This window comes from Bubalus bubalis, chromosome 20, assembly GCF_019923935.1.
Source record: "Bubalus bubalis isolate 160015118507 breed Murrah chromosome 20, NDDB_SH_1, whole genome shotgun sequence".
Classification (NCBI taxonomy): Eukaryota; Metazoa; Chordata; class Mammalia; order Artiodactyla; family Bovidae; genus Bubalus; species Bubalus bubalis.
The window spans coordinates 35,314,122-35,330,991 of NC_059176.1; the positions used below are offsets into that span (position 1 = coordinate 35,314,122).

At 40.4% G+C, this 16,870-nt stretch overlaps 1 protein-coding gene across 10 annotated transcripts in view; it reads left to right on the top strand.

The window, feature by feature from the left end:
- STXBP6 (syntaxin binding protein 6) overlaps positions 1–16,870 on the top strand; it is a 266,854-nt gene that overhangs the window by 208,381 nt on the left and 41,603 nt on the right. For all 10 annotated transcript variants that reach the window (XM_006055167.4, XM_044933076.2, XM_006055168.4 and 7 more), the window contains one exon: positions 392–557. In XM_006055167.4, the coding sequence (XP_006055229.1) occupies positions 392–557 (166 nt within the window). The remainder of the gene's footprint in view (positions 1–391; positions 558–16,870) is intronic.

Sequence of the window (16,870 nt, forward strand, 5' to 3'; positions counted from 1 at the left end):
CACTACAATAATAAGGGATAATCTTTCCCTACCAAAGGTTAGGGACAAGATTAATATTGTTCAGTGCCAGGAACCTGAAGTAATCCTTTTTTGAGCAATGGGAAAGACCATGTATAATCTGAAATAGGATACAAGTTGATATGCGGTTAAGCTAAAGGGACTTCTGTGCTCGTTGCTTCTTGGGGACATCTCAAAACACTGTGAGACAAAGAGATCTGCTTGATAAAAAGAGAAAGGTGGACTCTCTGTGCCCCTGGTGCTAATCAAGATGAACCTTGTGATTAGCAAAGTCTCAGAAAGGTGTTTTAGCCTTTATGAGTCTTGATATGGTAAACTAGAAGCCGCAATTTTTAGAGATGGAGATCATTCGTTCTTTCAATGTCTTTTCCAGGATTCTGCAGAGTTTGATTTGTTGTTTGAAAATGCCTTTGACCAGTGGGTAGCCAGCACAGCCTCAGAAAAATGTACCTTCTTCCAGATCCTCCACCATACCTGCCAGCGCTACCTCACAGACAGGAAGCCGGAGTTTATTAACTGCCAGTCCAAAATCATGGGAGGTGAGTGGGCGTTTGAATGACTTTAGCCATCCCGTTTCCTTCCACTCGCTTTTACATAAAGAGTTAGGTGCTCAGCAGCATAATTAAAGACCAGAAAAAAAGAATCCGGATGCTCAGAGCTGGACCGCCTGAGGACCATTCTGGGAGCTCTTTGTATGCTAAAGACACAGTGGTGTGTTTTCACTCTTATCCAAAAACCGATTTTTTTAAAGGAATTAACCCTTTAGATCAGATTATTTGTACCAGGAGAGGAAGCCTGTCCCTTTATTAGAAAAACCTGTGCATTTGGTTTCCTCACTACCATTTCTATCATTTCATCACAGGACATTTTTAGAGTTGCTTTTTTCCTAGTATTTCTCAAGATGTTTTACAACTATTGATACGAACATTCCTACAGATCCAGTTCCTTCTCTCAAATAGCAACCAGTCTCTCATTTATTCCTTAATTGGCAGACAGAGCTGACTTAGGATGAGAGCTGTAAGCCAGCCTTACAGGAGCAAGTACCAGTATGGGAAAGTTAATGAGAAATGTTTAGAGGGTGCTTAGCACGTTTCCGGAGAAGGCAATGGCACCCCACTCCAGTACTCTTGCCTGGAGAATCCCATGGACGGAGGAGCCTGGTGGGCTGTAGTCCATGGGGTCGCTAAGAGTCAGACACAACTGAGCGACTTCACTTTCACTTTTCACTTTCATGCATTGGAGAAGGAAATGGCAACCCACTCCAGTGTTCTTGCCTGGAGAGTCCCAGGGACAGAGAAGCCTGTTGGGCTGCCATCTATGGGGTCGCACAGAGTCGGACACGACTGACTCGACTTAGCAGCAGTAGCAGCAGCAGCACGTTTCTTCTAGGTGGCATTTCTTTTTAGAGAATTGAAACTGCTAAAAGTGTAAAGCCTTGCCAGTCACTCTGAGTTAAGGAAGTGTGTGTATATCATTGGTCTTTTCACTGATATGTTCTCCTGGTTTTGAAAGCATCTTCTAAAAAAAAAAAGTACCAACTTTGTCTTAATCAAATGTCAAGTGAAGGTCACATTAGAGACATTACATTTTCCCCTTGGGCTGTATATATCTTTCATATGAACATGAGGCGGAACCCATCATCCTGTCCCAGTGGCTGCTGTGCACACTGTCACTTAGCCGTTAGTCCACTGGATGTGGTGGGAGAAAATGCCGTCAGCACTTCATTATTATCCGCTAAAGTGTCAGCGTGCTTCTGACATAGGAAGTTGCTCACATCATACGAACCTTGAAAAGCCTCTCAAATGCTGATGCAGACCTTTGTGTTATAGCTTCTTTAATTAGTCCTAGAAAAACAGAAGAGGTGATGAGTGCATATTTTCTTCAATGTGGCTGCATCCTATGGAACAAAAGTGAAAAAACTATTAGACACAAATGTTGAAAGAAAAGGAAATGTCAAACACTGACCTCTTGCTGTTGGAAGATATAATGAGGTAGAACCCCCTCTCCTGTCTGCCATCAGTGCTGATCAAATGAATTGTGCTTTCCAAGTCCAGCCTTAACAGACTTGGCCAAAGGTCAGAGGACCCAGGCTGAGGACCACAGATGGCCATGTTCTCAGGGAATGGAAAATTGGCAAGGAAATTCCAGCTTTCCCTCATTCTTCGTTAGGATTTTCTGTCCCATCCTAGAATCAAACTTGCTTCTTGATCTTATGCTAGGAAACATTTTCCCCGTCGGTAGCGGTGTAGTATCGTCAGTTGCTTGCCTAGCTAGCACTTGAGCAGAGTCTCCTCTAAAAAAACAGTGTGACATATGGATTTGAAATTTCGGTTGCCCTTGGAGACAGACTTCCCTCGAGCACTCCACTCCTCCAGGTGCCATACGGGAGGCAGACAGCGTCAGAAGCCCAAGTGGTTCCATGGGGATGACTGCATTTCCTCAGAATGGAAGCAGGGTGTTTGGGTGGGCGGAGGGGACAGACTCTTTCCATTGTCCTGCGAAGGTTAAGGAGAGCTTTGGGAACTTCCCTTCCTCCTCCCTAAGGGGCAGCACTAGGTAGCCTTCTTCCCTGTTGTCCCTGCAGCTCTCATTTCTTCTCTCAGAACAACCCGTTTCATTCCTTCATTTACTCATCTGCCAGTCACACAGTATGTAGGTACTGAGTATCCACTCTGAGCTAGTCACTCTCTACATTATTGATGTGGAGAATTATTCTCTAGTTGGCCCCTTAACAGACCCTAGTCGCCACCACTCAAACCCCAGACTGCCAGGTCCCTAAGAGCCTTTCCATATGCATTGCTGCGTGCATGCACGCTGGGGCGCTTCCCACTCTATGCAGCCTGCCAGCTGCTTCTGTTATTAACCCAGTATTTTGATATCTTCCACCACCCTATGAACCCCAAAGTATGCCGAGTTGAGACAAGAATCTGCATATTCGGTGTCAAATTGTTGGTCTGTGTAGTGCATGAAACTGAAGACTGATTTCCTGTTGTAAGAAAAAGTTCACGAGACCAAGTCCAGAATTGACTCCACCTCTGGGACCATGTGTCTCTCTTCTTCCTTAGACCTCAGTTTTCCCTGACGTAACATGTGGAGGTTAGTTTAAATGAGTTCTAAAATCAGTCAGGCCTGTCATTTGAGAATCTATAGTTTTTGAGGTATGGCTTTATTGTATAGGTTAATCACTGCTTAATAATCCAATAAAGATTTGGTGCAGTTAGATGCCGCCTAGTTCTAGATTCTAAGGAAGGCCAAAACGCTGGAACTAAGCACATCGCACTTTGTTGGCAGCACGTAGTGCTTAATGAGGACAGCCTGTCTTATTTAAACAGTTGTCTTTCCTTGATAACAGTTGTACCAGCACACCCTGGCTAATTAGCATGCTGATTAGGCTTCCTTTCTGCCAGTTATCACAATTCAGAGACGGAAAAATTGTGTGGTTTTTGGGTCACTGCATTCTGACACCTTTAACTTTTAGGGTACCTACCCCAGCTTCAACAGGTGAGATCTATTCCAAATTTCAAAAATCTTCTGGTCTGTCCTTACGGTATGGGCCGCAAGCGCTAGACGTGGTGGTTTTCCCCACTGTGAAATGTGATGGATCTTGTTAATTTTAGAGAACTGGTAAGTGTTGGTGTGCTGTCCTCCACCGCCATTCTGTACGTATGTTATCTCATTTAGTTTTTCCATCAGCCTTTGGAAAAGCAACTTATTATCTCCATTTTACTGAGAAGGAAATAGGATCAGAGGGATTAGTAAATAACTTGCCAAGAGTCATATAGCCTTTGTCCTCAAGTGGCAGAGCTAAAATTCAAACACAGGCCCTCTCTAAGAACATCTTTTTCGGGGCCGTGAAATGGTACATTCCAGGGAACATCATTGATACTGTCTTTGGTATAAATGGTACTCCCTAAAGTTGTTTAGGAATTTGGGGATATATTTTAGCCAGCACATTCCTAGGTATTAAAAAAGGGAGCTAAGTGGAGAGGGTCAGAGATATGAGAAGTTTTAACTGTTTTCTTACTTTTATTGCCGTATACAATTAATATAATAACGTAAGCACTTTTGTTTCTGCTCTAAGAATGAAGGAATCATCAGGGCCTTTAAAATCATCTTGCTTGTTGTTTCTTTTTGTTTTGGTTCATAATAATTTCAACATATTAAAGAGATGAAAGTGAGGCTATTTTAGTCAATGGGGGAAGATTGCTGGAGTCCTGGCCACTCACCAGGCCTCTTAGGTATTTTGTTTCTAGTCCAACCTATCCTTGGAAAAACTGAAGCCATTTGAATGATATTTTGAAGAACAGATCTGCCTGACTGAACCACACTTTCTTTAATACCAGTTGTGATGAGATTGTCATTTATGTATCTACAATTCCATGAAATTCCACTCTTACATTTATTGATTGTGTATATTCCAAATGGCCAGCTGTTTCTTTTTCCCATGGGGAAAGTCAGTTACACAGAAATAAATTCTTTGGCTTTTTGAAATTCTCTCCTCCAAACATGTTATTTCCTTATCTCCAGAGGATAGACTGAGAGCTCTGATCTTCTGGTGTTGGTTATAGGATCCAGGAGACATGTCCAAAGTCTGCAGTTGTGAAGACTTCCATAAATTGAAAGAGGGAGGGATGTTCTGAGCAGGTGTGAGGCAGGAAGCATTGGTTTCTGCAGTCAACATCTTTTCAGCCATCTTCTCTTCTTTGGATGGTTAGAAGACTTTGTCCTCAAGCCTTGGTCATTCCTACTTTCCACTCTACCTCTCTTTTAATTTATTCAAGGTCAGTTACCTTAAAAAACACAAAGTCATTCATTCAGTTGCTGGGTCCCTAAGCTACCAAGCCACCTACAAAGATGGAAGGCAGAGGTGTAGAGCCAGTCTGGCTGCTGGAATGTTATGTAGCGTTAGAAACAACAGGACCCTGCAGGTGAAGTCTTAGCTTCATATAGCTTACTTTTTGTAAGATAGTAGCTTTTTTCTGCCTGTTATAAGCAGAGTTGATAATATAGATGATATACTGTCATATCTGGATAAGGAAATGGCTGCCCACTCCAGTATTTTTGGCTGGAAAATCCCATGGATAGAGAGGAGCCTGGTGGGTTACAGTCTGTGAATTCACAAGAGTCAGACACGACTTAGCAACTAAACCAGCACCACCACTATGATGATGATATATTTGTACTCCAAAGATGCCTTGAAGGAATTAATCACATATGTTGAACTTTAGAAGAGACATTTACTTTCAATTAATTTATTTAAAAAAAAAAAAAAAAAAACATGGTCTGCCCCAAATAGTAGCAACAGTTTACTTATAACGGACCTGTTGTATTAAGTCTAGGTCCCAAGGGAAACTTTGTTTTGCTCTCTGCATTCTTCTTAATAAAATGTGATCAAATCCCACATAGTTCCCCATTGTTATTTTATTTACACTGACCTTCTGTAAGGATTGCTGCTGCTGCTGCTGCTAAGTCGCTTCAGTCGTGTCGGACTCTGTGCGACCCCATAGATGGCAGCCCACCAGGCTCCCCGTCCCTGGGATTCTCCAGGGAAGAACACTGGAGTGGGTTGCCATTTCCTTCTCCAGTGCAGGAAAGTGAAAAGTAAAAGTGAAGTCACTCAGTCGTGTCCGACTCTTAGCGACCCCATGGACTACAGCCCACCAGGCTCCCCCGTCCATGGAATTTTACTGTTGCCCTATTATTTCTATGCCCAAATCTGTGAACTAAGGAAATCTTGAATGGTTTTGGCAACTTCTGTGTTAGAACCACCAAATAGGTGCTTTGTAAACCTATTTTCTTTTTTAGAAAGTATGGTAAATTATTTGCAGAAAGAAAGTAATTTATTCCTTGAGGCAAGGTTCCATTTAAACTGAAGCATGTCCTACAGTTTTCTTGGGTTCTGAGCCTAAGCGCCTCTGGCTAACTCATTTAGTTACCTCTCCCTCTTTCCTCTGTTCTGTGTGGGTCGTGGTTCAGTGAACCCCATCTAGACTGCTTGAGGCCCAGTTGTTCACATAAGCATTTACTTAGCACCAGCTACCTGTCAGGTCCTGAGCTACCTGTGGACATCCAGCAACCAGGTGGGCACCTTTGCCAACTTTACTTACCTTCCTAGGGGGGTCATCAGGTATAAACAGATATCAAACAATATGATACACCAAGGGGATGGCTGAGCTGCATTTAAAAGGATAGTTAATAGTTGACAGACACATAAGGGCAGGATGAAGTGAGTTCTCTCTTGCAACACTGAATCCAGAGAGTGTCATTTCAATGTTGGCTAGATTCAGAATTTGAAATGTGGCAGATTGTTTTTCCACAAAGCAGACTATTTGTAAGTGTCATGTATTTTTATCGTCACCAAAGGGTATTTCTTTAGCATTGTCCATCAACGTGCAGACCTTCAGATGAGGGTATAAAGTGCAGCCTTCTCAGCTCTATTAGAATTCCAGGGACACATATGTCTCTGATGTCCCCTTCATAGCAGGCTAGCCCTCATTCACCCCTGCTGATTGGTGTGCTAAAGTGAAAGTCGCTCAGTCATGTCCAACTCTTTGCAACCCCATGGACTATACAGTCCGTGGAATTCTCTAGGCCAGAATACTGGAATGGGTAGCCTTTCCCTTCTCCAGGGGATCTTCCCAACGCAGGGATGGAACCCAGGTCTCCCGCATTGCAGGCGAATTCTTTACCAGCTGAGCCACCAGGGAAGCCCTGGTATGCTAAAAGAACCGAATGGCTTTCCTCTGGAGTCCCCTGGGGTGGAACGAATCTCAGGATGCAGACTGTGACTTTGTATTGTACTTTTCTCCCAAACAATGTAGGAACATACCCCTGAGCAAGGTGTGCGAATATTTTACCTTGTGAGTGCCCTGGGTGTGGGCATGTGTAAGGTGAGGTGACAGATGATGACGCAGAGCACATGTATGCATCCTAAGAGTGTGCTTTTTTTTCCTTAATTGAAGGATAATTGCTTTACAGAATTTTGTTGTTTTCTGTCAAACTTCAACATGAATCAGCCATAGGTATACGTATATCCCCTCCCTTTTGAAACTCCCTCCCATCTCCTGCCCCATCCCATCCCTCTAGATTGATACAGAGCCCCTGTTTGAGTTTCCTGGGCCATACAGCAAATTCCCATTGGCTATCTATCTATTTTACATATGGTAATGTAAGTTTCCACGTTACTCTTTCCCTACATCTCACCCTCTCCTCCCCTCCCCCTATGTCCGTAAGTCTGTTCTCTATGTCTGTTTCTCCGTTGCTGCCCTGTAAATAAATTCTTCAGTACCATTTTTCTAGATTCTGTGTATAGAATACGTTAGAATATGTATAGAATCGTATACATAATATAGAATCATTAGAATACGATATTTATCTTTCCTAAGAGGAAAAGATAAATGATAAAATAAAAAGATTTTTTCTTATGGAAAAACAAAAGTGATGCATACGGTCGTTCTTAATCCAAATATATTAATAGGGTGCTCTAATAGAATCTGTCACATTTGCTGTGATTTTTGTATTTCTTCCTCGTGTCTTGATGTTTTCTGTCAATGAATAATGGTTTTGTGGGATGTGAACCTTGCACTCCTACACATACTCTGACCCTGGGCACAGTATAAAGAGCTGCTTATTTCTCAAGAATACATTCATGTGTAATTTTGCCCCCACCACTAAAACTTTAACGTACTCAGGGATTCAGCGGACATGCACTAGTGATTACAATTCACATACCAAGTGGAATTGTATTAAAAAACCATATTGTTGTTGATGGCATGTAGATACAGAGCAGGGGAGGAGGCCAGGCTGCTTAGATCATTTACTGTTGTGAGAGAGTCAGGAAGTTTTCCAATAGCTCTCAAGATCTAGAGGAATCCATATCGTAGTTCCTCCAGTGAGTTTTTGTTACCCTTTAGGAAATAACAAAGGAACAAACTTCAGTTATCCTCTGCCATGTACAAACAAGGAAAGTGCTTTATGAGGAATTGCCTGAGATCCCAGAGCTCATAAGGGATGGAGCTCTACCACGGTCAGGGCTTCTCATTTATTCCACATCCATTCATTGGAGACCTGGACTTTCAAGTTCCCTCAATAAACCCAGGCTTCTTTTCTTTATGTTGCTTCTGCCAAACAGAAGAGATAGTCCCAATTTAACAAGATATGTATGAGACTCAAAAATTCCATCTGGCAGTTCTCTGTAGATGTCTGTTAGTGATACTAATCATAAGCCCGTACAGACTTTAGCCACCACTCTCTCATCACTCCATCCTCTTTGTTGCAGCTAATACCATCTTTTCCTAGAGAGCTTGATATTTTATATAAGACTTGCTTTTTTAGAAACTTATTGGAGAGAGAAATTAAAAATAGAAACTGACTATGCATCAATAAAACAGTACAAATATTTAAAATATACAATTGGAAAAGCCCAGTTTGGGGGCTTTTTTGTTTTGGTTATTGGGATCCCACCAGTGTAACTACTGCGTCAAACACAATTGAGATATATGGTGCTACACACACTGCTAACAACCATCTGACATTGACTGAGTGCTCTTAGGAGCAGAACATTGGAGCAGAAGCTATGGGATGTCTATCTGATTCTTTATGTATTTTTTAAATTTAGGACAACATTACCCACGGTTATGTTGGAGATTTTGTATGCTTTCCCATGTTTTCTGGTAGTCATTCTACTTTATCTTATTCCCAAAAGGTGAATTAAAAGCAGATGCTTTTATTTTCAGTGAGAAAATTGAAGTAACGAAGGACTAGTTCCTTAGGTTCCATCCAATTCTGTACATGATATAAATGACTAGTAACTAAAGAAAAATGGGTCACAGATGTGATTTTTTATTTTCTCTTTTTCATTGCTCACTGACTGTAAGCTACACTGAAATACATGCTGTGAAACAGCTGGTGGGTTATGGGAAGTCATCCTGAGCCTGGAGTGACTTCGTGCATTAAGTGCTTTTTGAATCACATCTCACCATCAAAATCTTGAACCAAACCAAAGCTCCAGGAGAAGACTTCCGAGGTATCATTTATTGGTGTGACAAGGATCATGAACATATTTTGTCTATCCCATGGTTAAATAATCTGAAACAGATGAGAGCCATTTCTACTTTCATAATCAACCAAAACACATTAATTGCCCATCTTGATATAGTGGAAATAACACAGACTAGATTCACTTAGCTCTGTTTTTGATGGTTATCACTCTGTAACCTCTAAGATGCTCACCTTATACCCAGCCTTTCTGTGCTTTTTTGTATCATGGATAGCAACATATACCTTGAAGGAATGGTGTGGGGATTAAAATGAATTTTAAAATATTCAACCAGGATTTCTGCAAAGTGCTAGTACATGTCTGAATATTTTGTTTAAAAAACATGGAAATTATGTATACCTGTTCATAATATCATGATGTCTTCCAGGATATTTATCAAAGTCCTTTCTTATGAAAGAAGTAAGAAAATATTCTTAAACTTTCCTAATCCATGTTTGGCGTTAAGAATTGCAAAAACAAACCGCAGTAACTTTTTTTGTTCCAGCTGGGAAGGAGCTAAGCTATATTATAAATATTTCAAATGTCTGGAATGCTGAGTTGTTTGCCATGGTTTATAGAATGCTGAATGTGTTGCATTTTATGTTTGACATTTATAGAATGCATATGGTTCTGCTGACTTTACCAGAACAACGATGTTTAAAATATTGAGTGATACTGTGCCAGAGATCAGGGCACAATATTCAGATCTTCTGGTAGGAAAGAAAAGCCTTGAAACACATTTTGTGAACTTTATAAGAGCATAGAAATGTCCTTTTTCCACCAACATATCTTCAACCCAGAGCATTTCTTTGAGTCTAGTTCTCTTTACACAGCCCCAAAAGGACATATATCAGAGGTTAAATTGTTTAATACTGTTAGTCATGAAGTAGTATTTTCCAAAATAGATATAAAAGTCATGCTGCCTGATGCCTACCCATACTTCTAGATTTACAGAGAAGTACAATTTTTAAAAGAATTTTGGAGATTTAAGTTTACCAATCACTTTGCTACATGTTTTAAAATCTTGGTAATTTCATGAAACAAACTTTAATACCAAAAGATAAAAAGGACATATCTCTGAGAATAAAGGGCTATTCCTTAAATTGGAAACATTTACCTTTATGAAAACATTACTACATCTGGTTCTGGTTCTTATTTTTCCTAGTTCACATAGACCGATAAAAACTCCGTCATCACCTGGCCTTTAAAAGTTGCTGCTCTGCTGTAACATAGAAGCATCAAGAACTAAAAATTACTTGGAATTTTAGTGAAGAGAAGCTGTGAATTCTCAAGAACAGTAACTGGATCTAAAAATGGTCATTTATGATTTGTCAAATTCATTCCCACTCTGGGGAAACCCACTCAGCACACATCCTTTGGATAGTACAGACAGAACAGATAATCCTCAGGGTGAAGGCTGTAGTCTGATTACTTACTTGGAATAGAGATAAGGAACTTGTGCGTAGTGCCTGAGAAACTACCCAGGAATACGAGATTTCTAAAACCTTTGGTGCAAAGGTAAATAAAATAATGTTTTTTCCCTCACATTATATCCTAGCCTTTCAAAAATTTCAGCTTTGTATTTGATCATTAAAATAAGACTAAGTCTCTAAATTTATCATAAGTAGTTACTTGAAATTTAGACATTGATGTAAATCAGAAGTTGAAGACTTTTCAGATTTATATAAGACCAAAACATTTCTCACCCTTCTATTTACAATATGCCTACCCAGGATTGGGTTTATAGGTGTCATGCAAGAGGCAAGAGCATTAAGATTGCCAAATTTAGGAAGCAAAAGTAGAAGATGCACAATAAAATTTGAGTATAAGATAAACAAGGGATAACTTTTGAGTATAAGTATACCCCATGCAGTATTTGGGGCAACCAAAAAATTATCCATTGTTTGTCTGAAATTCAGATTTTACTGAGCATCCTATATTTTATCTGGCAACCTTCATGGGCATCCCAGTTTCTAGCTATTGTAACCAATATGGAAAACACAATAAGTTAGCTGTTATGTAGATAAGTAAACTTTACGATGGCCAGTTATTAGGACTTTAAGAAATGTTGAGATGGACAACTCCCAGGCATAATGTTAGGTTAGCTGTTCAAAGATACAGACAGAAAAAAATATGAGACAGGCTGCTAAAGAAGCAGTTGAAAGACCTGCAAGGATTCATGTCTTATTGTGGTTATTCTACTTAGAAAAATGCTGTTAAGTGCAAATGAAAGTAGTAATCAGTATAGAAATTCCACTAAAGCTCTTTAGTAATCCAACATGAGATCCCTGGTTAAATGTGCACAGGGAAAAAAGCTCAGTCTTGGGTCTGAATGTCTTTCGCTTGGTTTTGAGCAGTTAGTTTCCTGCAAAAACAGTAACAGGAGTCTGCCATTGACTTCTGGGGACACCAGCAGACCAAAGGCTCCCATTTATGGAGAAAAGAGTAAGAAGCTCTGGCTCTCAAGAACTAGAAAAGGTGCTGCTTTAAAAATTTAGCCTCCTCTCTGACCTGTCTGATGGTTTTCTTAGTAATAGAAGTGACTGGTCTACAAAGAATCCTTTATCAAACCCTTGCCTGCAAGCTCTGACTCACCTTTATGCATCACACTGTCCATCTGTACCCGCCTCTCACTGTCACGTAAATGAGCATGGAAGGTAACCCTTAGCTTTGGGTTGTTGGTTTGCTTGGGTTTTATTCTAGCTCCATACGAGTATAACATCCAAAAGTGGTGCTACTATAGGTTCCAAGAAACATTCAGTGGGTCCTACTTGTGAAAAGGAAAGAATATCTTCAATAGTTCCTAACTGTGAGAGCACATTGAGCACAAACACTTCAACTACAACACTTGAGTGGCAGGAAGGCAATCAAGTAAGTGTATCACTATATGGAGGTAAAACATGTTTTAGGCAAAGAATGAGGACAAGTCTTCATTGGCTAAGGAATTTGTTTACTTTGTCTAACTTTTGAATGGTTTAGTTCAGTTCAGTTCAGTCGCTCAGTCGTGTCCGACTCTTTGCAACCCCATGGATCGCAGCACTCCAGGCCTCCCTGTCCATCACCAACTCCCGGAGTTCACTCAGACTCACGTCCATCGAGTCAGTGATGCCATCCAGCCATCTCATCCTCTGTCGTCCCCTTTTCCTCCTGCCCCCAATCCCTCCCAGCATCAGAGTCTTTTCCAATGAGTCAACTCTTCGCATCAGGTGGCCAGACTTTGAGCTTCAGCATCATTCCCTCCAGAGAAATCCCAGGGCTGATCTCCTTCAGAATGGACTGGTTGGATCTCCTTGCAGTCCAAGGGACTCTCAAGAGTCTTTTCCAACACCACAGTTCAAAAGCATCAATTCTTTGGCGCTCAGCCTTCTTCACAGTCCAACTCTCACATCCATACATGACCACAGGAAAAACCATAGCCTTGACTAGACAGACCTTTGTTGGCAAAGTAATGTCTCTGCTTTTGAATATGCTATCTAGGTTGGTCATAACTTTCCTTCCAAGGAGTAAGCGTCTTTTAATTTCATGGCTGCAGTCACCATCTGCAATGATTTTGGAGCCCAAAAAAATAAAGTCTGACACTGTTTCCACTGTTTCCCCATCTATTTCCCATGAAGTGATGGGACCAGATGCCATGATCTTCATTTTCTGAATGTTGAGCTTTAAGCCAGCTTTTTCACTCTCTACTTTAACTTTCATCAAGAGGCTTTTTAGTTCCTCTTCACTTCTGCCAGTTACGAGGTGACAAATGCATGCATTTTAAACTTAGTGGATGCCGCTGGTGGGAAAGCAACTACTTATGTTTCTGTTATTTAAATTCATGAAAAGTGAAGGTGTCAGTCACTCAGTCATGTCCCATTCTTTGCAATCCCATGGACTGTAGCCCACCAGGCTCCACTGTTCATGGAATTCTGCAGGCAAGAATACTGGAGAGGGTAGCCATTATCTTCTCTAGGGGATCTTCCCAACCCAGGTCTCCTGCACTGCAGGTGGATTCTTTACCATCTGAGCCACTAGGGAAACCCATATTTAAATTCATAGTCATGCCAAAAAGACAGTAGTAAGAAAGACTCAAGAGTATTTCTGAGTTTAGATACCTAAGCAGAAGCTGATTGTTCATACTTTGAGAAAATCCAAGTGTCATAATTATTCATAATACCATGCCCTGCAGAAAAGACCTTTCAAGTAGAATGAATACACCCCTCATTGAACATGGTTGTGAACATTCTGGTCAGGATCAGCTTCATGTCCCTTATCTCCCAGAGATTTAAACAGGACAGAGTGTGGTGGGTAAAAATCAGGGGCATTACGTGCTTCACATACAAGTATTGCACCAGACTTAATCTTGTGATTATTTATGCTATTATATATTATTTCTTCTATCAGTGTCTCCTATGGACCTTATTTTCACAGTTGGTTGATTTTATTGATCTTCTTTCCAGTTTCCATTATAAGAGGTTGAGACTTAAAGAGGAGAATAAAAGATGTTTTTCACAAGGTCAGAGTGGATTCACACATCTGGTAAAAGGCAAAAGTTTGTCTTGATGGTTGGCTTCCAGGAATGTTAGGGTCTTTCGGACACCAAGTAAAGGAGAGGAAAAACACTTGTAATTTTGAGAAGGTCTTTGTGGTGTCAATATATAATCCTTGTCTATTTTTTGTAAGCTTTTGACTTTCAAACTTGAATAAGATACAATAGAGTATAATTGTTTAAAGGCTTACATCATTTAAAAGCAAATGTTACTGATTACACTCCAATACAAAATAAAAAGTTTAATTAGAAAAAGCAAATGTTTATCTTAAGAGTTACTGAGTAAAATGTATTTTTTTCTATCTGCAATGGGTTTACCATCTTGGTCATCACCTAATGATGCTCTATCAAATTATCACAAACTTAGTGACATTATAAAAACACACGTTTATTGTCTTGTAGTTCTGGAGGTCAGAACTCTGGAATGAGTCATCAGGCTGTGTTCCTTCTATAGGTGCTAAGAAAGAGTTTGCTTCCTTGTCTTTTCCACCTTCTGGAGGCTGCGTGTATTCCAAGGTGTGGGCCTTTTCCTCCATCTTCAGAATCTCCAGTGTAGCATTTTCAAATCTCTCTCTGCTTTTTATGCTCCTGCCTCTCTTATCAAGACCCCTGTGGTTATATTGGTTGACCCAAGGAATTTGGATAATCTTTCCATCTGAAGATCCTTAAGCATAGGTGCAAAGTCCGTTTTACCATGTAAGGCATGGACGAAGGAGCGTGGAAGGCTGCAGAACATGGGGTCGCTGAGGGTCAGACATGACTGAGCAACTTCACTTTCACTTTTCACTTTCATGCATTGGAGAAGGAAATGGCAACCCACTCCAGTGTTCTTGCCTGGAGAATCCCAGGGACGGGGGAGCCTGGTGGGCTGCCGTCTGTGGGGTCGCACAGAGTTGGACATGAACAAATACATAGGTTCCACGAATTAGGACATGGGCATCTTTGTGAAGCGGATGTTCTGCCTACTGTACTATTTTTCTAAGAGCTATAATATACACTATTGTATAATAATGTCCTACATTTAATCTTTTTCCTTTCATAATATATACTTTTAAATACTTTCTATACTTGTACTAAAGTATTATAATTAAAAATATTTAAATTTCAAAGCATGTAAGCTTTTTAGGAAGACCCAGTACTTAAGTGGCTGAAAGGGCTTATCTTGTAGCTCCTTACTTTACCAACTGGGATATTTGTACCTCGGCCCTTTCTCTTCACTTAAGAAATTGATTTTCCTTAATAATTACACAGGTTTTTTACAAGTTTCTAGGATATCTTAGTATTTAAAGCTTTCAATGATGAAAATGTTGTAGACCATTTGGTTTTGTTAAAAATCATCCTTTTCCTTGATATTTCCCTTACTTCCATCTCAGAAAATGATCTTTTATGTCCTCCATGTAAATACCTTGGTGACATTCCTCTTGAGACTGACAATTCCTCTTCAGCTTTCACATAAAATATCAAGGTCAAGTGTATTTAACACATACTCATCAGATAAGTTCACATTAACTGGTTGGATTTCTCTCTTTAATTCAACGTTCATTTAGAAGTGATCTGACATGAGCCCCTGAAGTGCAATTAGCATATTAATTCAGCAGTTTTCTGCACTGGTTACGGTGTCTTTTTCCTTCAGCATAGTGTTGTTTCTTAAACTTTGTCTTCCCAGCATGGTATGTTACACACTGGAAAGGAAAAGACTGCACAGATCTGGGTTTGAATTTGTGATCTGTCATTTACTGTCCGTGGATGAGTTACTTAAACTGTAAGCTTGACTTCCTGTTCTTAAACAGAATAATTATGCTTATTCCATAGGGTTGTTGTAAGATTTTTAAATAAGGTCATTTGTAAGCATTTAGCATGGTGAATAGGGAGTTCTGTGAAATGTAGTGGTAGCTGTTATAACTATATTAATTCATTATAATGAATTCTTTCTTTAAATTCTACCTTCCTGCTGTTGTCCTGCCTTCCTTTCTATTCTATTAATATAGAATCTGAATTCCAGTCAGACACAGAGGAGGGAGTGGAGGTATGCGTAGCTTTCAGTATCCCTTACATCAGATATAGTAGACATGAAGTCATATGTATTCATATTTGCATTTTTCTTTTAGGAAAAAAACTTAGTTAATGATGATAACACTGATAGTCACCATATTGAGTTCCTACTATATGCCAGACAATATTTTTTAGTTCACGTTAATCCTAAAAAGTAATAATTTTTATCATTTACAGATAAAGAAGCAGAGTCTCTTAACATTACTTACCATGCCTTAAGCTATGTATATAATAAAGAGAAGTTGTTGCTATTGTTCATTCACTAAGTCATACCCAACTCTTTGCAACCCCATGGACTACAGCACGCCAGGCTTCCCTGTCCTCCACCATCTCCTGGAGTTGGCTCAAACTCATGTCCATTGAGTCGGTGATACCACCTAACCATCTTATCTCTGTTATGCCTTTGTCCTCTTGTTTTCAATCTTTCCCAGCATCAGGGTCTTTTCCAGTATTGATCGGCTCATCCCATCAGGTGGCCAAAGTATTGGAGCTTCAGCATCAGTGTCGGTCATTCCAATGAATATTCAGGGTTGATTTCCTCTGCTGCTGCTGCTGCTGCTGCTAAGTCACTTCAGTCGTGTCTGACTCTGTGTGACCCCATAGACAGCAGCCCACCAGGCTCCCCCATCCCTGGGATTCTCCAGGCAAGAACACTGGAGTGGGTTGCCATTTCCTTTTCCAATGCATGAAAGTGAAAAGTGAAAGTAAAGTTGCTCAGTCGTGTCCGATCCTTAGCGACCCCATTGACCGCAGCCTTCCGGGCTCCTCCGTCCACGGGATTCTCCAGGCAGGAGTACTGGAGTGGGGTGCCATTGATTTCCTCTAGGAGTAATTTGATCTCCTTGCTGTCCAAGGGATTTTCAAGAGTCTTCTCCAGCACCACAGTTCAAAAGCATCAATTCTTCAGCACTCAACTTTCTTTATGGTCCAACTCTCACACCTATACATGACTCCTGGAAAAACCATAGCTTCAACTATATGGATCTTTGTTGGCAAAGTGATGTCTCTCCTTTTTAATATGCTGTCTAGGTTTGTCATAGCTTTTCTTCCAAGGAGCAAGCATCTTTTAATTTCATGGCTACAGTCACCATCTGCAGTGATTTTGGAGCCCAAGAAAATAAAATCTGTCACTGTTTCCATTGTTTACCCATCTAGTTGCCAGGAAATTATGGTACAAGATGCCATGATCTTAATTTTTTGAATGCTGAGTTTTAAGCCAGCTTTTTCACTCTCCT